Source organism: Mixophyes fleayi, chromosome 5 (assembly GCF_038048845.1).
Source record: "Mixophyes fleayi isolate aMixFle1 chromosome 5, aMixFle1.hap1, whole genome shotgun sequence".
NCBI lineage: Eukaryota > Metazoa > Chordata > Amphibia > Anura > Limnodynastidae > Mixophyes > Mixophyes fleayi.
Window position 1 is genome coordinate 234,687,105 of NC_134406.1, and position 23,706 is coordinate 234,710,810.

The following is a 23,706-nucleotide window of genomic DNA, read 5'->3' on the forward strand; positions in this document are numbered from 1 at the left end:
AAGTGAGGCGGGGAGTCAGGAAGCACCAATTACCATACATGTCAGACTTTCTGACACTAATATTAGGACAGTGAATGGAGTCACTCAGAACCTAAAATGACTGACCATTTGCAAAACGTGTTAAATAGTGTCATGGAATGAGTATATGTTCACAAGAAGATCTTTGAAAACAATAGGCAATTTAAAAAAAAAAAATCTAGACTGTTACAGCACCAAACTATGAAATAAAGTAATATCTAAACCATAATGGAAACCATTGTCACATTGGTTTATTAATGTTATGGTGAGAGGAAACACTATGCAAGCCAAGAAGCAAAGCTCATCAGTCCACTTGCTCTGTTAAAGAAGGAGGTGCATAAAATGACATACATTGCTCATAGAAGGGTGCAACCATGCTAAAATGAAAAAGCTAATTAAGTTGGAGGCTTTAAATACAAAAACAAACATGTAAGAGTCATTTCCATTAATTTACTTTATTTAACAGTCTAGGAAGTTTGCTGCCATCAGGAGCTCCAGTGCAATCTCCGGTGCAATGGGGAATTCGGGGATTTCTGTGGAACTGTTTGTATAACGAACTTTGTAAGTAAAATACATGCATACTTTTGATAGGACGTGGGAAGGAATCTCTCTGAAATTCACTTCATTGGTTTCATTTTCAGCAAACTGTCCTGCAATAAAAAAAACAAATTGTAAGATTACAATAAAAATTCAATTAAAAAAAAATAACAATAACACCACAATAAAAAAAAAAAAAGGGAAAAAAAAAAAAAAAAGTCACAAGAATTACAAAAATGGTTAAAATTCCGTATAACCATTTTCTGTGACTGCATCTGGGATACCCTAGATATAATAAAAAAAAAAAACAAAAAAAACAAACAAACAAACAAAACACTTACAAACACCACATAAGGCTGGGGATTGTTCGCTTCTTCTACAAAGAATTTGCAGCACAATACCCGAGTCTTTTTCTGCATTTTACTTGTTATGCAGATATACTATTTGGATCTGGTAGGGAGACAACTTGTTATGGGAATTAACTTGTGTAAGTGTTTTTTATTGTGTTTTCCTACTCATCAAAAAAGGTAACACTATGTGAAGCTTCTTTGCTCTTTTCCTATGAATCCTGATGAAAATCCTATATAAGAGTTTGGACTCATATCCAAGACAAGAAAAATAAATGTATTTAAAGTGCCAAGAAACCTTATGTCTAGCAAGGTCACGTACAAAAGAGTGTTGGCGACACACATTCAAACACCGCATGAATTTAAAAATCACTTGTATCACAGATTACAGTGATAAACAACCTTCTAGTGAATGCTTTAATATATATATCTATCTCCTTTACCAAAAATATTACACCATATTTTTTATTGTTTTTTGGGTGACAAATGAATACGGAAACATTTCTCAGAAGATTTAAAGACATTACTACAAGACTTCTGAAAGAACTTTCCCATTTTCAAGACTTTATTCAGGTGTAACATATAGGTATCGTCTTTGTACTTTTAAGACGCTGGTCACATTTTTTCAAAGAAAAAAAAAAATACGCACATTAAAAGTCTATCTGTTGATATCACGTGATTCCTAGTCATAAGTTGAATTGTTATGAATATTAGTTCAGCTCAGAAAAAAACGGGAGGTAGTGTGGGGGGAGGGGGACAAAAATCACCACCCTAATGTTTGCCCATCCATTCAGTCACCCACTTACATCCACGCTTAGGATATCATATTTATATAATTTCCTAAGGGTGTTTATATTTATAATTATATATCCAATTGTAAAGTGCTATGGAATTTGCTGGCACTATACAAATAAATGTTGATGCTGATTATATATGTTCAAAGGGAAAAAACCCCTAATAAAATGTATACCATGGTTTATGTTCCCTATAACTGCATCTGGCCCTCAACAAAGTATAAAAATGTTTCCTTCCCAATATATAGCAGAAAGTAGAGACCAATCCTCAGTGTTGATGGATTACCTCTATTTTGTTGAACATATTTGGTATCCCTATACTCTGAAGAGCTAGCGGGTTACATTTTGAGGTAATATTCTGGCGTTGCCCAAGTAAGTTTGGGAAGTTTTTTTCCCCCCTACATAAAGCCCATAAAATAAAGATATTTATTGCAAAATGCTACCATAATAAGCCCCATTTGTAAAAAAACCAAAACAACCCAAAACAATACAATAAAAAAAATGCTTGGATAGAGTAAACATAGAAGAGTTATTCTAGATAAAACAGATATATTTCCAAAACATAAGGATTGGTCTAGTCCTAAAGGGGCAAAACCCCTCTGGTCATCAAGTAGTTAAACAAGTTAGTTTTTTTTTTGGGGGGTTTTATTTTATTTTTTTTAATATAATTTCCTCTCATGGGACACCCAGCCACACATACCTGGCCCACTCAACATGGCCTTTATTGTTCCAGATGTCAAAGCATGTTCCCTTTTAACAATAAACTCATGGCCATCAGATGAAATCAGCTTCACATACATAGCATCAGGCCCTTCACAGCCGCCAAAGGTCTTCTCTTCACCATCTGTAAAGAAACATTCACTCCATTAGACTGCAAGACAATACATGGTCTGCATGGCCATCAAGAGTGATTTGCAGCTGTAAATGGCATGTACATTTTATTTACTGCTCTAAATTTGCCAACATTCTACAAGGAAATTCAACTGGAGAAAGACTTAGGGAAAATTAAACTACAAGTAAAAAGTGGGAAACAGCTAGCAAGGATAAATATTCTCCTCAAAACTAAACAGTGGAGAACCGCAGGACACCATGGCAGTTTTGTATCATGTCTTTATATAGACACTATTGTATAGCATCTATTTTTACAGAAGACCAGGCTCACAATACTCTGTATATGCAGACCACCTCATAAGAATACTGAACATCACAGAGCCAATAGTACTTCATTTTAATGGGAGTTTACCATTTAATTCATTTTTCTCCCAAGCACCTTGGAGGAAGGAGAAAATCAGTTTTTAATGGGAATTACTATTTAACTATATGTACTTGACTTGTTTACTAAGACACGACACTAAAGGTAACAGTTTAACAACATGACTCACATTCTTAATAATTAGTTAGGATGTTTTAGGATATCAACTACAATATAATTTGGCAGACGGCTACAATTCCCATTAACATCTCGTGTTACCGAAATAACGATGCCGAACTCAGCAAGCCAGTTAATCCTTACTGCAACAGCAAAGCTGATAAGTAGAAATATCCCATCCAAAAAAAATGCCAGAAAAAAAAAAAGAATACAAATGAAGTGCAAATTATCTGTGGAAAATTAAGGCGTTTCTTTACTCCTATAAAAATCGCCAAGATTAACTTTTGGAGGTCCACAGAGGCAGTGAGGAAATCAAACACTTGCCCCCACACAGGGGAATTTTTTTTAAAAAAAAATGTTAGCGTTGTTAAGTCTGTAAAAATACTAATAAAAAAAAATTACTACTTGTACTGGTATCAAACATATTTTTAAATATATTTGATAGCATTCCTTACCCCTGGGGTCACAGGCAGAGCTTTAGACAGAGGTAAAACCGCTAAGTAACAGAACACATTGTAGCTCATGCCTCTGCTTAAGTTAAGTCTGAATTTTAAAGGGACTTTAGATCCTCTGAAAAGAAACAATTGCTATCATACTACACAAAACAATACAATACATGTGCCTTATAAAAAAAAAATTCTAATAAATACAACGTTTTAAGGAGAATGAAGTAAAAAGAACAAATCGGGTATTTCAGTAGTTGAATTTCTCTTTTTTTTTCTCTCCACTGATCGTAAAAGATTCAATGCACCAAGGTCTCTCCAGTTGCAGTTGTTGGTACAGCTTAAAGTTTGTTATTATCGTAGATTTCACTAAATTACAGCCAACCATTGGCACATCTCTGTGCAGTTAACTTGAGAGCAAAATCATACATGCAAAAGAAAATACTTAACGTACCCATCCTGATTGTGTTAATTTTTTTTTTGCCTGGAACACGAATGTAAATTTCTAAAGGAGGAAACAAAAGCAACATAGTTACATTGTTATACTCATTTAACCACAAGTTACTTGAGATGTGCCTATTTGAATAAATTACAGAGCTCTAGTTTCATATCAAAATAAGATATGAATTTCTTTATTCTATGCTATAGATATATTCATGACAAAAAACATAACAAAAAAAACAACCCACAACGAACTTTAAACATGTGCAATATTTCCTACAGATTACATGTGTATCACACACACACAATTTAATGTTCTTTCTGGAGCAGAAGATGGATTGTATGTAAACATACGTTAAAGTAATATATTCCCCCATTTAGATTATGAAATGAAAGAAACAGCAATATTGTCAGTCACCTGAACAATTAACTATTAAAACAATAAAAGCTTCAAAGCTCCATCACTTATATAGATGGAGGAGTCAGACAATCATGGCACACATGTAGTGTGATCACACTGGGAGGTATATTCTGTATAGACAGACAGGGGCAGCTCTGATCACAGATGCCGGTGTAACATCATCTGTACAATACAGTATTCTATTCTTATAGGATAGGTTCCTATGAAGGGGGGACGACGACACTGTACTGACTAGGGGCACATATATGCGACACATTCGGCTCGCCCGACTCATTCCTAAGAACACCCGTTCCTCACCCGGCCGCAGATCCCGGTTTTCCTACCGCGGCCTCGATCGCTTTCCTTAGCGACAGTCACAGGAGACACAATCACTTCCGGAAGGTCACACCCTGCGATGAGAGAGGAAGTTGAGATCATTCTGTTGCTAAATATATTATTACTCTGACCGGGGGCTACAAGCCCACAAAATCGTCACTAGAGTGTACATATACATATAATCTTAAGGTCGCGGCCATTTTTCTGGAGACCAATCTTCAGAGAAGGAGAAACATAATTTTGGTTACAACTATGTAGTTTCTGTAGGCTAAAAGCTGCGACCTACCCTGAATTCTGTATACATTGCTATCTTCATAGCAACCTAAAAATATTACTGTTTTATCTTTAATTATATAGTCAGACTTTTTTTTAATAAGTGACATATTTTTGGTCCACATGTGACATTGTTATAAGTAGCAACATTTCAAATTTTCAAGGGATCATCCCAGGTTTTAAAGATTTGCCCAGAAACTTGTGCTGCTTTAAAAAATTGACAACCTACACACAGTACAGATCCTCTTTGTATAATGGATGCATTCCTCGCTATTATCTTTGGTTATTTTCTTGGCTCTATACGTTAATATTTTTCTGAGTGAATCATTATTGCAAATCATGTGCATGGTCTTGTGATTAATCACACACATTTAAAAATTGCTAATGTAGCCCTATTTCATGTCACATTAAGTGCTAATACAATCTGAACTCACCCAACGGCTTTCACTTAAAGTATCTGCGCTTGTGTGACAGTGGCCTAGGTTCCTAGATTAAAATATGAAGGTGCACAAAGCACCCAACAACCATTACCCTAAAGCTGTGCGCACAGAGTACTGCTTCAGTGTTCATGTTGCATTAAGGGCTTTTCCACCCTGATAGGTTTTTTGTGTTTTAATTCTGATAGTAACTACATCTTATATCGTCACAGCATCCGGGACACAAAAATGGTAAAGACATATTCACTATGCATATTACATATGGATACATGTATGCATATCCCTGCTCTGCTCCCCCTCTATCTCGAGGCCTGCTCCTACCTTACCCAACTCCTCAACCTTCCCTCTTGTCTGGTACCTTTCCCACCTTCAAAATGCTGTAGTCTCCCCCATACTCAATAAACCTCACTTGACCTTACCTCTCTAATTACTGCCTTATCTCACTTCTTCTTTTGCCTTTTTGAAAAGGTTGTCTACAACCTCCTTTCTGTCACCTCACTCCCTCCTTGACTCATTCCAGTACGAATTTCGCTTCCTCAACTCCACCGAAACTGCCCTCACTAAGGTCACTAATGACCTTCTCTTCACTAAATCTAAGGGACACTTCTCCCTTCTTGACCTCTTTGCTGTCTTCAATACTGTTGACCACTTCATCCTTTTTTAAACTCAAATTTTTAGGCCCCTGTGCAACTACTTTCAGTCTCTACACCCAACTCCACCCCTGTCACGAACACACTCCCAGCAACTGTGACTTTGGAATGTTTGCTGCATGAGGTTACACACGATTCCAGCCCGCAGTCTCTCTCTACCTATCACACAGGCTATAGACCTACTGAATCGCCCCTATACCGCACTCTCACACCTCAACACACTTCAGGTTTTCCACCACTTATTGAATACGGGCAATAGGACCCCAATATACTGTCCCACACTGGCACACAAGGCTTCTGGCTACCCATAGGCTAGCAAGGTCCACACCAGCAAACAAAGGGTTAACTCTTCACACCTAGAGACTGTTACACAAATGTAAATGCAAGCACACACTAGGCTTGTTAGTCAAATGTTTTAACAAATCACACACTGGCATTCAAAGAGTTAACTTGGTCGAACTATATTCTTCTTAACAGGCTAATGGATTAATTAGAGTATCAAGGACACCACTTATTAATTTTATAGATTTAATATACAAACATACAGGGCATTTAAATATAAAAAAAATAATTAATAAACAACTGACATAACATACACAAGCAAAGCAGTTTAAAATAAAAGGGATTACATTCAGAGTATAACTTACATGAGTTGTATAATCTGTGCCATGGGAAATTGGCTAGGAAGATGGATTGATTTTCCCAAAAGACTAACCATTTGTCCCTTCCCTTCACAACACAGGTTTTTAAGCAAACTCAGATGGGACGGCATTCACAGGGGCAGTGTGGATGCTAATGTGGGAGCGGAAATGTCCATTCGGTGTCACCTAAGGCTTGTTCAAAACTATTTCTAAATTTTTACCTGTCTTAGCTTTTCTCAGATATATCAGAGAAACATAACTCCCCCATCAATAAACCGGTCATAATAGCAATATGAAATACCTTTCTCAAAGACGTAATTATAGCTGTTCCCGGGTAACGCTAGTAAGTACAATTCACAACCCGGGTGTGGTTTTTGACCTTCAGTATGGAGTGCCACCCAGATTTCCCAAAGTATGAAATATGAAGACATTTTCCTTTTGCAGCTCCTATTTCTATATACCTGTATAGGCAGCCTTCAAATGCGGCCTTTGTCTGCAAGGATGTCAAGTTGTGAACGGCCCCACAAAGTCTATACAGGTGTCCAAAAACTAACTTGTGTCAGGATATAGCTCACAGCAGGAGCCCTTTGAAGCTGCTACAGGTGACACTGCTATCTTCTAACACTGGGATGTGCAGAGTCACTGAATACACAGCAGACTTTCTGACTTTACATTTTACTCTTTAGTAGCTCAATTTATCAATGGATTCATTTGATAAACCATATTTACATTGAAGTTATGATTTAGGCCTTATTCCAAACAATTATGTGATGGGTTAACCCTTATATATAACTGTAACTTCTCTATGTTCACGACAACCCCTCTCCTCTTCCTTACCTGTCGGAGTCCCCCAAGAATGCGTTCTTGTCCCCCTGCTCTTCTCCCTTTACACCTACTCTCTTGGTGACCTCATCACCACATTTGCCCGCCAGTACCACCTGTATGACAACCAAGTCTTTCTTTCTTATCCAGACCTCTCGCTTTCCCTTATGTCTTGTGTCATTATTTATATCAACATAGTATGTATTGTTTTACAGAGAATGTAAAAGTCATTTTTAGATAATTAAAACATTTAAGTTCTATTATTGAGTTTTAGTATTTCATCCTAAAAAACACATAATAAATGTCCACATGTGAGTCATGCAATTCCTTTGAAATATATTAATGTGAGACTGCTCTACTGGATCTATTTAAATTATACATCTGTATTGATTGTGTTTGTTACTATTTTATATAACGGTAAAGAACAGCACTATAACAACCATACTGCACTGATTTTATCAATGCTCCCATCACTAACACATGTAACAGTATCGCTGATAAAACACCAGCCTGGGGATGAGGAACTTATGGGCTCTGCAGTTGTTGTGACACGGACCTAGGAGACTGGTGCACCCATCTGTGTACACGCTCCCTGGCAACAGCCAGGAAGTGCTGTGATTACAGGTGGACGCTGTATTAGCACATCCGGGATATTACGCTATGGGAGAGGGTAACTTATTTAATAGTATATCCGGGTCAGTGCGGTTCTAAGAGGCGGTAGAACATCCGGTTTATCTGCACCGAGGACATGCTCCGCTTAGCTGTGTGTGGTCGGTGCCCGCTCGGGTTCCTGAGCGTGGTGCGCAGGGGCCCCGGGAGCACGCGATCCTGCCTTCGTTTCCTGGTGCGAGACACCGTGCAAAGCAGCGCGCGGAGGAGTCTCCTGCCCCCTGGTCAGGTGCTGTCACTGTGCGAGGCAGGAGGGTGTCATAGGGAGGAATAGTGTGTGTCCTTGCAGGGAGGAATGTGATATTGTAACAGAGGGGCTGAGAAGAGAGTACCGTTAGGCCTCATACACATTAGTGTTACTTTTCCTGTGTTTAATGCACGTCCTCAAATACTCATGTACTATCGGTATCAAATACTTAGATGCTGATCGTACAAAAAAAAAACCCCAAAATAAAGTATGCTCATGTGCACACATCATGCGTGCATCCTCACTCCACCAAACTCCTCCTTTAGGCACAATGCAAACGTTTGGAGAGCAGTCTTCTATAATGACTGCTCTGAGTTCCATTGCAACTCTGTTTGGACTGCTCTCCAATACTGTTTTTATTATTAGGTGGTAGGTACTCTTTAATGATTAAGCTTTGGCTTATTAACAACAAGAGGTTTTTGCAGAGCTATGAAAATCAATTAACCTACTAGTATGTTTTTGGAGTGTGGGAGGAAACCGGAGCACCCAGAGGAAACCCACGCAAACACAGGGAGAACATACAAACTCCACACAGATAAGGTCAAGGTTTGGAATTAACCTCATGACCCCAGCGCTGTGAGGCAGAAGTGCTAAACACTAAGCCACCGAGAAGTTTATTTCTCTAGATTTGGTGACAGACTGTCATGACCTATGATGAAATTAGTTTTTGTTGTTGTTAAATAAACACTTTTGTGTATGGTTTAAATTTCTCATCTTCAATTTGTTTTCCCTCTCCCTTAGGTTACTGTCCTTGATTTTAAGCTTGCTCGCTTTGTATGCACGTCATCAGCTCCCGCAAACAATGACCAAGGCTGTTTGGTTTATACTGGAAACCTGGCTAAGGCAGTAATTGGTATGTTCTTCATCTATAGCCTGCCTTTGACTAAGCATAAAATCTTACTGACGTTCCATTAAAGGAAGTACTTTAGTCTCCCAGCAAAATGTTATACAAAGTCGTCCCTTACTCCAACTACTTAAATGGTGAGGGGTCTCTTCTCCAACCAACACTGTTTGTCTGATACCCCTTTTCTGCTTAATGTGTTCATCTGCCCTTCTTGCCTAAAAAATATTTAAAGTTGACACATTTTATTTGATCAGTTGAGACCCATAATCTGCAGTCAGCCCTGTTAACTGAGAACATTCTCCAGGCTCGAAGTAGAGTGGGGGCACTGGGATCGACCTTAAACAGGGTCTTGGGGTATGTCCCTGATGTTTATCTACTTTGTAACAGGGCAGTTTATATAAAATTGAATCCGAAAAACTGGAGTTCTTCTTTCAATATGGAGATCATCAGCTGTACACCTTTTTATGTGCTCAATAACTTCTGGGGAGCAATAGTATACTTTCTTACCCAAATCAACCTACGGTCTGTTTTTGGTGCTTAGAAACTGAAATTGGGAGCTGATACTGTGAATTGAACTGCGGTTTCCATGAAAACGCTCCATAGACCAATTGACTGGCTTCAATTCAAATTTGACCATAGCTGGGAATAATGTAGAGGATCATCAGGTATGGGAAAGGAGATTGGGAAAGGTCGCACTAATTGCAATAATGTAGAGAACACATTTCTCGTGTGAACTGCAGTGTGGATCATTTCCGCCTCTGGAGCACTTGACTTTACAGAAAAGTTTAATATGTTCAGGTATTGAACTGTGTTGTAATTTAGTGTAGTTTAAAGGACGTATAGTTTACCAGCACACAGCTTGATGATTTAAGCTGTCATATGTTCAACCTTTTTTTGGGGGGGGTATAAATAGAGCACTGACTGGCCGGTTTAGGCATTTTATTGAAGCGTAGTGGATGGTATCTCTCAAACTGCAGTGGTCCTGCAGATCAGACTCCAGCCTTCTCCTAGTGGGTGGATGGGGGCTTTAACCTTAGTCTGGCTGGACATCTTTATTTATTTGTACTCAACCTGAAACAGTAAATATTTATGGCATATAGCTGTAATGTCCTCTTATTGTTCTTTTGTAAATAAAAATACTAGTATAGTGGGTTATAAATTATGTTTTAAAGGCACTGGAGAAGAGCAAAAAAAACAATCCTTCTTCTACAGCACATATGCTCCCAGTTGGAATCCACAGGAACCTACTAAACACAACTTATGTCACTTACACATTATGTAGTTAGGTTCAATCCACACAATGGCTATCAATTCACCAGGCAATAGTGACATCACTAAGGCACAAAGTGGTATTGGCTGGTTTATAATACCATGTAAAAAGTTAAGGTTTCCTCTAACAGGAGTATAGCATGCAGTTGTTGCTGTAAGTGATATATTTGTAAACAAATAATTTTGAATGTAACCTATGGACACATTTTGTTCACACAGGAGTGAAGTTCTTCTCATATTCCACCAGCATGGCCAGCTTGTTTATCCTGCCATTTATCATGGTGAAGTCCGGGATTGGAACAGACAACCTTGCTTTACAGATTGCTTTCTTTAGTGTGGTGGGATTCTTCACCTTTGTCACACCTGTTACTCTGCATTTTATAACAAAGGGGTATGTGGCTCGCTTATATCACAACAGGGACAGAGACCTCTATACTGCAGTTACTTATAATGCCTTTCTTATGGAGAAAAGGACTGTTTTCTCTACAGAGGATGTTGAAATACCTGGAATTAGCAAGATGTTCACAACCTTTTATGCCAAAAAGAAATCAATGTTGGTTAATCCAGCGTTATTTTCAAATCCTTGGGACTATCATCATCTGATGGGCTATGATAAACCATTTAGTTTTAATCCTGAAGAACTGGATCCACCATCTGAGGAAAAATAAACTCCTTCCCTTGTGAATGTGTGATGACCACTTTCATTTTTATGTGTTCATAAGTTATGAATATTGTTGGATTTATGATTCTTTTTTGTCTCATCCTGCAAAAATGGTACCCAGTGACTTAAGAATAAAATTAAGTATAGGTGCTAAATGATGATTAAAACAACCAATACCCCAGTGATGGGATATTAAACTATGGGCAAAGTTTTCACATTATTTAGCTAATCAGAAACAAGAGGACTGAGTGCTGCTATACATTGCAAGTTATATTTGCAATGTAGTAGATTCCAATGCACAGCCCTAATCATATGGGCTTATTCTTGGGATCATCTGTTAATTTTATCTTACTGTCAATGTGAAGACTTTTCCAACTTCATGTGTGTCTCCCCCTCCCCCCCAAGAGAAATACACCCTGGTGACTGGAGAATGCCCCCTTTTTGTCTTAACTCCACACTAGGAGACAAGCTGTAAATACTAATCCTCTTTCCACTGCCCTAAGATCATTAAACTTTATGGATGAAACCCAGGCCTCTGCTATAGAAGTGGGGCTTCCATTGCAATTCTGTTTAATATGTCTATGTAGTTAGCAGGGAATTCACTAAACTTACAGTATTACAGGGATTACTTTTCATCAGCCTGTTAATGTCCATATAAGGAAAATAACAACATAAAATTGCCTACATTTTTAAGCATTATAAGATTGAACTTACTATACAGGTCAAATATATTTTAATATTTAACAAAGACATTGTAATGTGCTTTTGAGCAATTCATTTTTAACGATTTATATATCGCATCCCTGTCTTATTTTATACATATGTGTTGCTTGGAGTTAGTTAATGACAGCATGTGCTCCTGATTTCCCATCTCGCTCCCCTTCGATCTATACTCAATAATGTGGCTGCTAGACTTATCTGCCTCTCATGTCGCTCTACATCTGCCTCCCCTCTCTGCCTAGCCTTACACTGGTTCTACTTCCCCTACAGAATCCTCTTCAAACTCCTCACTTTCAGAAGCAAGGCCCTCACCTACACCATTGCTCCCTACACTTCCAACCTCCTCTCCATATACACTACCGTCCCCTGCGATGGGCCAGTGACCATCGCCTTAACTCCTCTCTGTTCACCACATCTCACTCCCGAATCCAAGATTTCTTCTGGGCTGCCAGCCGCTGGAATGTTCCCCTCGTTCTATCAGACTATCCCCTCGTCTGTCCAGCTTTAAACGGGCACTGAAAACTCACCTATTCCTAAAAGCTTACCGGCTATCCACTTTACCATGTTTGGTTACCTCACCCTCTCTCATCCTCCATCCTCTCACTCATTCCTCTGGTCTCAGTTCCCATTCACCAGCTCACCTCTTGTGTCTACTGTGTTTTTCCTCCCTTTAGGTTGTAAACTCTTACGATCAAGGCCACTCAAGCCATTTTTTTTCTCTTTTGTCCTTTTACAAATACCAGTTTTTTTTATTTTTTGGAGATTTGTTGCCTTCACTGTGAATAACTTTTGTTTCTATATTTTTTTTTTTATATATAGTTTTTTATTTATATAGCAAATAATTTTCTTTTGGCAACATAATGGAATAAATATCTTTGTGCCTTCTATTGTAAAAAAAATAAATAAATAAACCCTTATTAATGATTTTTCCCCAAAGATGCTCTCCAGCAATTAGTGCAACCTCATAAATTTATCCTAAATGTATATACTCTGTGCAAGGTCTGACACATTCGTAAGGTCCAGGGACCAGAAGTCAATATACATTTTAATTTCAGAAGTTTTTTTGCTCTTGAAGATACCTTGCAACTTCACACTGATGCCAATTACATAGAGAAGAAGAAAAGGAAACCTTTCAGAATGGCGCAAAACAAAAAGGGGGATTTGAGAACAAAATAGATTACAGTGGCTTAGCTGCTATAAAAGGGAGGCTGTAATCCTCCCCACTAGAATGATCAAGCAAAAATATAGAAGATTACAGCGCTAAAAATCAGAGTAAAAGTCTATACATCATCTTATTGTTATATGATAACAAAGGCTCTCACAAATCACCAATTTAAACAAACATTTAATTTTAATATATAACAATGCAATACAAATGAACATGGTTGAATATAAATAAAAATAAATATGAAACCTGAATCTTCTACAGACACTCCCTGTTGATTAAGAAGTGTTGCTCAACAGATCTAATAACAATGACCTTAGGAAATCCGACCATGAATTAATAAATTGTTAAATTCATAATATTAATAAACTTATGAGTAACAAGATACAATAAATCGATCTTAAACTAACAATAAAACAAGAAATTGAAATGTCTCTAATACGCTTACCAGATCCGTGATAATGGCTGATTATAATAAAAAAAATGGTTTGTTAAACCAACTTGTTCGTTGTTGAATGTATATATCTAAACACACACAGCTCTGCAGTGTGTTATCAGATGTTGCTCATTTTAAACATCTGGACAAAACTCAAGATATAGAAATATATGTACAAAAAAAAAATCAGTCTTTCATAATTTTGTACAAGAAAAAGATAACCGATGGTCAGTATATTCAGTTTACTCCACGAGTGAGTGGTATGGAAAAATATTCATCCCAGCAACGGAGCTGCTCACCTGAGCGGAGGAGACTCCCTGGGCAAACTCGCCTTCAGCTAGCACCTGCTGGACGGGCCATTCCTCAGTGAACTCTTAGGGCTAGATTTACTAAGCTGCGGGTTTGAAAAAGTGGGGATGTTGCCTATAGCAACCAATCAGATTCTAGCTTTCATTTATTTAGTACTTTCTACAAAATGACAGCTAGAATCTAATTGGTTGCTATAGGCAACATCCCCACTTTTTCAAACCGGCAGCTTAGTAAATCTAGCCCTTAGTGTCTGCAAACCAAACAGGTAGGACTCACAAAACAGGGCCCCTCGGAATAACCTGTCGGCAGCTCTCATACGCCGGGCCGGTGATTCCGTACAGATCTAATGATACTGCAACTAGTGCGTTGCTGTATTTGGAACTGGCTTCCAATGTAAATGCGGAAAGGCAGCTTCAGACCAATTCACACTTGTACGAGTACCTTGTCAGGTTATGGATGACTTTAAAAGGCAAATCAATTGCTCAATGGATCAAAATTAATAACTGTTACAGAGGTTGGTTCTAATGATTTAGTCACAGCGAAGTACCGAGTTTACGCGCCATCAATATAAAAACATAGGGGCCAATTCAATTCGGCCACGTTATTCTAGGAATAACGCGGCCTGCGCACTATTCTAGCATGGTAAAAGTGCAGTATTACCGACAGTACGGTAATTTTACAGCTGATTTTTGCACGCACCTCTCAAGGCCGCAAGAAAAAATCTGGGTAATAGTACTAGCGCCGCGCTAATCCTAGACTAACGTGGTGTCACGGTTTGGTATTCTGGACTCTGGATCCGTTCAATAGGTGTTATAGGAACGGATCCTCGGGGAGTGAGAGTATGGTAACACACTGGCAAGTGGTAGTAGTATCCCGAAGGTCGACAGATGCAGGATAAAAGTACAATCAGCGATTTAATGATGACTGGATGAATTAACAGGAAAGTCTTGATATATATAAATATATATAGACACTAGGAGCGGAGCACAAGGTGGGCGGAGCCACCGGCAATATCAAATGCAATGTGAACAATCAGCATGTAATATAGATATGGCATAGAATGAACAGTCCAGCAATAAGGTGGAAAGAATAAGGCAGCAGGTATATGGTATCACAATAGAGCAGCACACATCAAAGGGAAGAATAACAATCCAGGTAGCAATATAATCACAATAGATGCGGCAGGGATCCGGTACCATACAATGCCTTAATACTTTCATTAATACATGAACAGTTCAGCCAGAGAAGAGAACAACAAGTAGCTTGAGTGGTATAGCCCGTGGAGTATCACACAGCAGAGACAGGTGCAGCTTGAGCTGTATAGTCCGTGGAGTAGCACACAGCAGAGACAAGTGCAGCTTGAGCTGTATAGCCCGTGGAATAGCACACAGCAGAGACAGGTGCAGCTTGAGCTGTATAGCCCATGGAATAACACACAGCAGAGACAGGTGCAGCTTGAGCTGTATAGTCCATGGAGTAGCACACAGCAGAGACAGGTGCAGCTTAAGCGGTATAGCCCGTGGAATAGCACACAGCAGAGGCAGGTGCAGCTTGAGCTGTATAGCCCGTGGAGTAGCACACAGCAGAGACAGGTGCAGATTGAGCTGTATAGCCTGTGGAGTAGCACACAGCAGAGACAGGTGCAGCTTGAGCTGTATAGCCCGTGGTATAGCACACAGCAGAGACAGGTGCAGATTGAGCTGTATAGTCCGTGGAATATCACACAGCAGAGACAGGTGCAGCTTGAGCTGTATAGCCCGTGGAATAGCACACAGCAGAGACAGGTGCAGCTTGAGCTGTATAGTCCCTGGAGTAGCACACAGCAGAGACAGGTGCAGCTTGAGCTGTATAGTCCCTGGAGTAGCACACAGCAGAGACAGGTGCAGCATGAGCTGTATAGCCCGTGGAATATCACACAGCAGATGGCTTGTTTAGAAAGAGCAAATCCTTTCCTAGGCCTAGATGGAAATATGAATAGATGCTCTTATTGAATCACTGTCATAGACAGATATAAGAAAGTTGCTCTCACTCTATCTAGTGAATGAGTTTTGTGTATCATAGACAGAATTTCTAAAGCATGGATAGAAATTCTGTATTGACTGTGAGCACCACTTTAGACATTGAGAAAAGGCTCCTGACACGAATGCAATTCTCCATCTATGAAAGTGATTTTCCTGAAAGCAAAGATCCCAAGGAGCCACAGGGGTCTAATGGAGGATCAACTCCTCTTCACTGCTTGAAAGTATATTGAAATACATTTAATTTGGTTCTACAATTGTACCTATGAGACAGACACAATAATTATTAATGTTAATCAAGTGTGCCCACCGGTCAGCTCATATCACACCATCTTGCCCATGGGATGATCCCTATGGTGCAAGAAAACATCTCCAAGGACTGAAGCCCCTTTCTTATTAATGATGAATCTGTAGTTACCGTACTAGGGAATGGCTCTTGATACACCTGTCCTGTGAATACGACACTTTGTTCTCTATGGTTTCTATCTGGACCCCTAGGAACTCTATCTGTTGTGATGGGATGCAATGTTTTTTTCAGAAAACGTAACACTTGAGCAGTCCTGCAACTGACAATGCATTCTGAATACCCCAGCACAAGAATGTCTTCCAGATAAGGCCATATCTTGATTCCTAGTTTCCTATATTCTGCCATCAGAGTGACTAGCAACTTGATACAAGTCGCCAATCCGAGGGTAGGAAGGCGAAGTGAAAGTGTTGGCCCACGACCCACAATCCTGTGAAGAACCGGATTATAGGGATATGGAAATAGGCATCCTGAAGGTCTATGTATGTGTGAGAGTCTCATTTACCAATGGCTGTGATGGAATTCACAGGCTCCATGCGGAAATGTCTGGTATGGACAAATTTGTTGAGCTTCAAATCCAGAATTATGTGAAAAGCACATGATTACTTTCTGACAAGGAAGAGTCTGGAATAGAAGCCTGTGACTTCTTGTCCTGCAGAAGCAAGAGAAACTGCATGAGTCTGTATTAATGTTTGCAGACTGTTTTGTAAGGCTATCAATTCTGCTCTGGTTGATAGAATCCTGGACTGAATAAAGAAGTTTCTTTTGGGATACTGGTGAAACTATCATCATCATCTATTTATATAGCGCCACTAATTCCGCAGCGCTGTACAGAGAACTCATTCACATCAGTCCCTGCCCCATTGGAGCATACAGTCTAAATTCCCTTATATAGACACACACTCACACACAGACAGACAGACAGACAGACAGAGAGGGGGAGACTAGGGTCTCAGTTCACTAATAAGCTTAAATAATCCAGCAATTTGATTTATTGTGCTTCATAAATTGAGAAAAAATAGAAATAACAGTGGTTACTATATAAGTAAGGGACATAAAGATGGATTTGATCATTGAATACAGTACAGGTTCATATAGTCACTCAGTCATCTATACACAATCTAGAAACAAATTTATGGTATTTAGTTGTATTAATATTTTTTTAATGCTCTTAATTGTTTGTTTTGTATTGTTTAATATATTTTTGAATGGATTTTTAACAGTTGACTATTAATGGAATTATATGTTTAATAAAAGGTTATTAATTATCCGTAGATCACTTACCTGTTAGTGGCTCTAGTGTGCTATTGCCAATTTATTTTCTGATATTGATTTTGTGGGGAATACAGAGCCCTGACAATTAGCTGTCTTTAATCATAGACCTATCAAGCGCCAAAAGGTGTTAATTTTTTTTATTTGGATCAGTCTTTCGGCTTAGCAGAGACTGGCCTTTAGAGAAACAAGCCTTTACCTACAGAAAACCACTACCTGCCTTGCTTATTCTAGAGACAGGAAAAGAGAAAGGGGAATTGGAGGAGCTACTTGTGTTTTGTAACCTCAACTGGAATGGGAATCTACACAGGGTTATGGCTGCCTTGAAGGACTGAATAGAAAAACTCAGATTTTATTTCTATCTGCATTAAGGGGAAGTAAAGAGGATTGTTTGCAATATTTTGCTACCATTCTTTTGGCTGCGTGTATAAAATGGAAGGCTGCTTTATATTATAACAGGTTCATACCAGGACCTTTTTATTGGAAGTTCTAATAAAACTGTCTGAGAGCTCAATAGGAATCTAGTATGAAATATATCCTCCAGTAAACTCTAAATATCTTACCAAAACATAGATATTTCAGCACACATCCACCAAATAAGGCTGGGCTTGAAGACAACCTCGACAACATAGAGGAGAACTGGGAATATCTTATTTAGTCTAGTTGGAACTAAGTGTCTCATTGTCTATATCTTATAGGTGTTTTTTTGTGTACTATTGTATATGTGAAAGATTTTATTATGCATTGTCTTGTTTTTGACCACAAGTCCTCCTCTGCAGGGGGTCCTAGATCTTTTCCCCGTCAGCTTTATGTTTCATTAGATTATCTAAGTTAAAAGATCATAACATACATACCATATAAAATAGGCAAATTATACTCACTGCTAATATAATTTCCTTGAAGAACCCCATGACAGCCCTAATGAATTGGTTAATCCTTAATCATCTGAATAGAGACAGAAACAAAAGTTGAGACCCTGGAAGGTATATAGTGTGACTCCTTCCTTTGTTGTCTTGAGTAACTTCCAAGCTGTCTCTGAATTATATATAAACAGATAACATGAAGGGGAATATTTGAGCTGTCATGGAGTTCTTCAAGGAAATTAAATTCCATGGAAGCCCTAACAAATGGGATGTACCCACGCAATAACACACGGTGGGTCCAAAAAATCAATCCAACACTGATCAATGCATGAATATAAATTATTTTATTTATCAGCTGCTTAAAGAATTTTCCTTCCAAGCTGAGTGTCAGCCGATATTACGATATGCAGAAGGTGCTCTGTGTAAGTCTTATAGGCTGATCCAGAAACTCCTTCCCGCTATCCCACTAATTGAGTACTTCTATATGCCATATCGCCCATATAAGGATACCTATGGTTGAAGAAAACATCCATAATAGCCTGAGACTATCCATTATTGCAGTTGCTACAAACATTCATAAGTTAGATGTTGAATCTTCACAATCCTTTCCTCTGACACAGAGACTTTGTTTTTTGCTCTGTCTACTTGTATTCCCAGTAATTGCAACTGTTAAGCAGGCACAGGGAGACTCAACTGTATTTATGATCAAACAACGGTCCTGTATAAGAGAGATTACTTTGAGTATTTTTGTTTTATGCGCTGTGTTATGATTTCCTCTTTACCAGAATATTGTTTAAGGATAGACAAACTGCAATTCCCTGCTTCCTGAGAGCAGCCTCTAGTACCTTGTTAAAGGTTCTGAGTGATGTCAGGAGGCCAAATGGTAGACCGGTAAATTGGAAGTGGTGCACTAGGCAGCCTAGGCTGCAGATTCGTGGAAAGTGATGGTGTTGCGATGCATTTGGGATGTGCAGATAGGCATCCTGTAGATCTGTTTGTGTAAGGATATTCTATTGCATTGAGAATAGAGTTTACAGACTCCGGGCCTGATTAATTAAGGATCTTAAATGAAGAGGATCCTTATTTCAGTCACATGGACAAAACCATGTTACAATGGAAGTGGTGCAAATGAGTGTTCTGTTTTGCACATAAGTTAAATACTGCCTGTTTTTTCATGTAGCACACAAATACTTGATAGCTTATTTGTACACTGAAATTTAAATATGTGTGTACTACATGAAAAAACAGGCAGTATTTAACTTATGTGCAAAACAGAACACTCATTTGCACCCCTTGCAATGTAACATGGTTTTGTCCAGGAGACTGAAATAAGAATCCTCTTCATTTAAGATCCTTAATGAATCAGGCCCTCCATACTGAAATGTTTGTCAGGCATAAATTGCGTTTTCTCAGTTTGAAAAATGTTTGAAATCATCTTGACTGTTTTACTGCCAGAAAGAATCTGGTTTAGAAGCCGGTGCCTCTCTGAGCAGTAGGTACTAGAGAAATTACCAGTTTCTCCATGAGCATCTGTAAAATGCTACATAATGCCTTCATTTTCACTGGGGATGACAGTCTGTGATTTCATAAAAACACTTTTTTTCTTAATAGCACTCAAAACTTTCATCTTGTACCCTTTGGTTTATAATGTCCCAAACCCAGAGATCTTGCATAGAAGGCATCCAAGCCCCTCATACCTCGCAATACTGCTGCTCAACAAACCTGTTGAAGGTTATGTTGGCCTCAGGGGCGAACGCAGGATTTAGAAGGGGGGGTTTCCACCCCCCCTGGAAAAAAAAAATTATTGTGAGAGGGCAGCTCCATTACTGTGAGACTGAATTCTACAGCAGCCGCGGCGCTGTCAAGCAGCATCCGCGGCAGTGCTGTATTATACTACAATACAGCACTGCCGCGTACACTTCTTTGACAGCGCCGCAGCTGCTGTACAGTACCGTTGGTTCGCGGAGGGGTGGGGTTTCTGGAGAACCAGAAACCCCCCCTGCGTGCGCCACTGGGCCTGTAGTCATTGTGGATTTCTTCCTTCCTTTCCTCTAAAGGAACGAAAGGGCCATCTGGATGTATTTGTCACACACAGTATTTGTCACATACAAATACGTGACAATAGGAGCTGGCCTCTTTAAATGTCTTAAAGAAGAAGCAGAAAATGGTTTTCTACAATCCAATGGCAAATACAATTTTAATTACACTTCTGTAAGAATGTGTGGTCGTATCTGTTTAAGATTTATTAAAATCTCTTGCTGGAATGGGTTCTTCTTTCCTATATTGTGAATTGCTTTAGTTAAGGGTCGAGAAAAAAAGAGGCTTGGTTCTAGTTTGGAGCATAGATATTAATAAAAGTAACTGGGATATTATTAAGTGCTCCTACTAAAATAAGAAATCTCCCAAACTTATCTACAGTAATGTTCCCGTGAAATTTGTGGCAACTAAAGAATAGGATGGAGACTCCCCTTTTCTTCTGTCTCAGATCACAAGCTTGGAAGCAGCAGAAAATTGCCTGGATTCTAGTTCAGGGTGAATTTTACCAACAAAGTGAGTTTCCTACCAGAACACAACATTCACCCAACAGCTGCTTCAAAGAAACAAAATGTTTAGTACATTTTTTTGTGGACTGTTTAGACAATTGACACTATGGGCTAGATTTACTAAGCTGCGGGTTTGAAAAAGTGGGGATGTTGCCTTCTTCTTACACATAAACTCTTTTAAGAACTGAAATAAAGGGTTGTTGCATAAAAATATATAACATAGAACATCTGTAGAGAAGGTTATTGGATATAAAGTAAACTATAGATTCCAAAGCAAGGCACATTGGATACGATGTAGACGAAATGGCGACATTCAGAATGTTGACACCATACTGTTGTCATTATGTCGCAACAGTTAAAATATCGGTTCTAAAGTTGACAGACACAATGTTGACAGAAAGCAATATATTTGAAGCGACAATGCTGCTGCTGCAGGCACTATACCAGGGTAACCCGCAGCGTGGGGTCCCCCTGCCATATTGGCAAACCAGTACCCAGTAATTTGTTGCTTTTTCTTTAAACTAAAAGGGAAGCCCCACTTTTATTTGATATTACTGTCCCTCAGAACCTGAGTGTATTCTTTAAGATCATATCTTTTCCTGAGTGATAGGGATAAATCTTGAAATACTGCCAGCTGGTTGTTTCCAAATAGGCACTTATTCTGATTTCTTGCTTCCGATAAGAATCTCTCTTTAGTATGGAGTCAGTAAAGGCAAAGGACTACAGCTCTTGGAGGTGATGAAGCCCATGGTCTTGGTTTTAGAGTTCTATGAGCTCTATCTAGAAGGAGATGTTCTTGAGAACAGTCTAGGAGAAGGTGCATGAAGGTTTGTGCAAGGGACAGCTACAATTACTATTGTCCAATAAATGTATGTTTTTGATATGAAGGTTATTTCTTTTTGCTCAGTTCTCAATATCTTCCTGCTTATCTTTCAATGATTTGAGGTCCTTATGAAATGCCATAAGAGTTTTCTCTATATCTCCTTGGTACTGGATAACTTCTTCCAACTTTGTTTCAATCTTGTCTGTATGGGCGCTCAATTCCACTATTTCAGGTTTCACATCCACCACTTGAAATTGAAATTCCATTTTGAGGGACGTTATTTCAGCCAGTATGTGTGCTATGTCAGTTTTTGCGGCTAGTTCTGTTCATTCTTGTTCTGATTCAGACTCCATCCTAGCCAGAGGAAATTCAGTAACTCTTGAGTATGTGGGTGGTCTTTTACGAAACTAGGTTTGTTCTTGTAATGCGACAGACTTCTTTCCCTTTGGCATTGAAAATAGAAGTTTTGCACACTTTCCAATCTATAGGCCTCCACAACACTTTTTCAAGTTTTCCTCTCACCTCACCAACCACTCCTTTTCAATCTCCACATCTGACTACTTGTTCAGTTCCTCTCCAAATACTGATACTTCTACCTCTGGAACATTTCCAAGATCTGCCCTTTCCCACAATGAAAGCTACCAAAATTATCATGCAATCCATGGCTATATCTCTGCCATTCCTCTCTGACAGTTGCTACACTGACTCCCTGTGTCCTGCAGAATTAAGATTAAACTCTCAATCATTCCTCCTCCTCCTCTACATCTCCAACCTCATCTCTACTCACACCTTCTGCTCTGCCAATGGCTGCCATCTCACTATCACACTGAACACCTCTTCCCACTCTCCCCTCCAGGATTTCATCCGGGCTGTCTTCACCTCCTCACTATACCATATTGGATTAACCTTTATTTTCCAATACTTTAAGTTTGCCCTTAAAACCTATAAATCCTCCTCCTAACTCCTTTTCCTCTGCTACCACCTCTACTCACCCACTCGAGGCCACCGTATTTGTCTCTTCCCCTTACCTTTATGATGTAAGCTGTCATGAGCAGGGTCCTCCTTGTTTTCTCCTTCTACTACTGCATCAACCTCTGTACATCTAAGCCTGCTCGCTTAGCCTTGTTTTCTTGAGCCCAGGACTACTTCATATTGGCCATTGCTATCACTCTTACAAACTGTCCCATAAATAACTTGTTCTGCATTACTAAAGCTGGGTACACACTACATGGTTTTCGTCCAATAATCGGCTCAATCAGCCGACATACGACCGCTCGTTCAAAAGTCGGGTCAGTGTGTGCAGTGACACGATGGTCGAAAGTCTGCCCAAATGGACGATTGTCGCCTCATTTGGTTGGTCGTACCGTTTAATATTTTCGTTCCAATCTCGTTTCCGCTGTGTAGTGTGTATAAACTTCCGACCGATCCACGACAATCCTCCGATACTTGCACAACCTGGGGGGCGTGTGTATGTTAATTTTTTATGTCAATCCCAGTCCCACGTGCTGCGGAATCCGCACATCACAGACTTGTGTTTTGTATAGATGTGTATTGCACCTGTCTGGCTGCAGACCGTTACACGTGTATACAGCACGTGTGTTATTACCCTTTGCATCTATGTTGGCAATCATTTCTCATTTAACCTTTATAAAGTTTTAAAAGTATGAAAGTTATAAAGTCATATTAACCTTTATTACATAATATGTCTAAAATACTCGGAATAAACCACACAGTGTTAACACAACAGTTTTATTGCCGGTAAAAAAATTTGCAATATAACATTTCTCTAGTACAATATGAAATGTGAAAAAAAAATAGTATTACAGTGAAAGGGTGCTACTGGTTTGTGGCACAACAGTTGCAAACAGCATATACATGTCATCAAAAGTATTATCAAGGTTTTTGATTTTTCTCTTAATGTTCGCAATATTGGCTTTCATTTTTTTAAAATGATCGTAGAGCTCGGCGACATTTTTTTCCTCTTCCGAACTTTCGTCTGATATGACGATGGAATCTATGAAGGAAGAAAATACAAAGGTTTTACCATTTCGTTTC

At 39.0% G+C, this 23,706-nt stretch overlaps 2 protein-coding genes across 2 annotated transcripts; one reads left to right on the forward strand and one right to left on the reverse strand.

Moving 5' to 3' along the window:
* Positions 1 to 454: 454 nt before the first annotated feature.
* Positions 455 to 4,802, reverse strand: ELOC (elongin C). The gene is made up of 4 exons (XM_075213663.1): positions 4,668 to 4,802; positions 3,963 to 4,013; positions 2,397 to 2,540; positions 455 to 668 (listed from the first exon to the last, which is right to left on the reverse strand). Exons 2-4 carry the CDS (start codon positions 3,964 to 3,966, stop codon positions 478 to 480), a joined length of 339 nt encoding a protein of 112 aa, XP_075069764.1. The 5' UTR covers positions 3,967 to 4,013; positions 4,668 to 4,802; the 3' UTR covers positions 455 to 477.
* A 3,369-nt stretch (positions 4,803 to 8,171) lies between these two features.
* Positions 8,172 to 11,222, forward strand: TMEM70 (transmembrane protein 70). Its single transcript, XM_075213664.1, has 3 exons — positions 8,172 to 8,406; positions 9,166 to 9,277; positions 10,757 to 11,222. The coding sequence occupies exons 1-3, from the start codon at positions 8,257 to 8,259 to the stop codon at positions 11,203 to 11,205; spliced, it is 711 nt and encodes a 236-aa protein (XP_075069765.1). The 5' UTR covers positions 8,172 to 8,256; the 3' UTR covers positions 11,206 to 11,222.
* Positions 11,223 to 23,706: the final 12,484 nt, after the last annotated feature.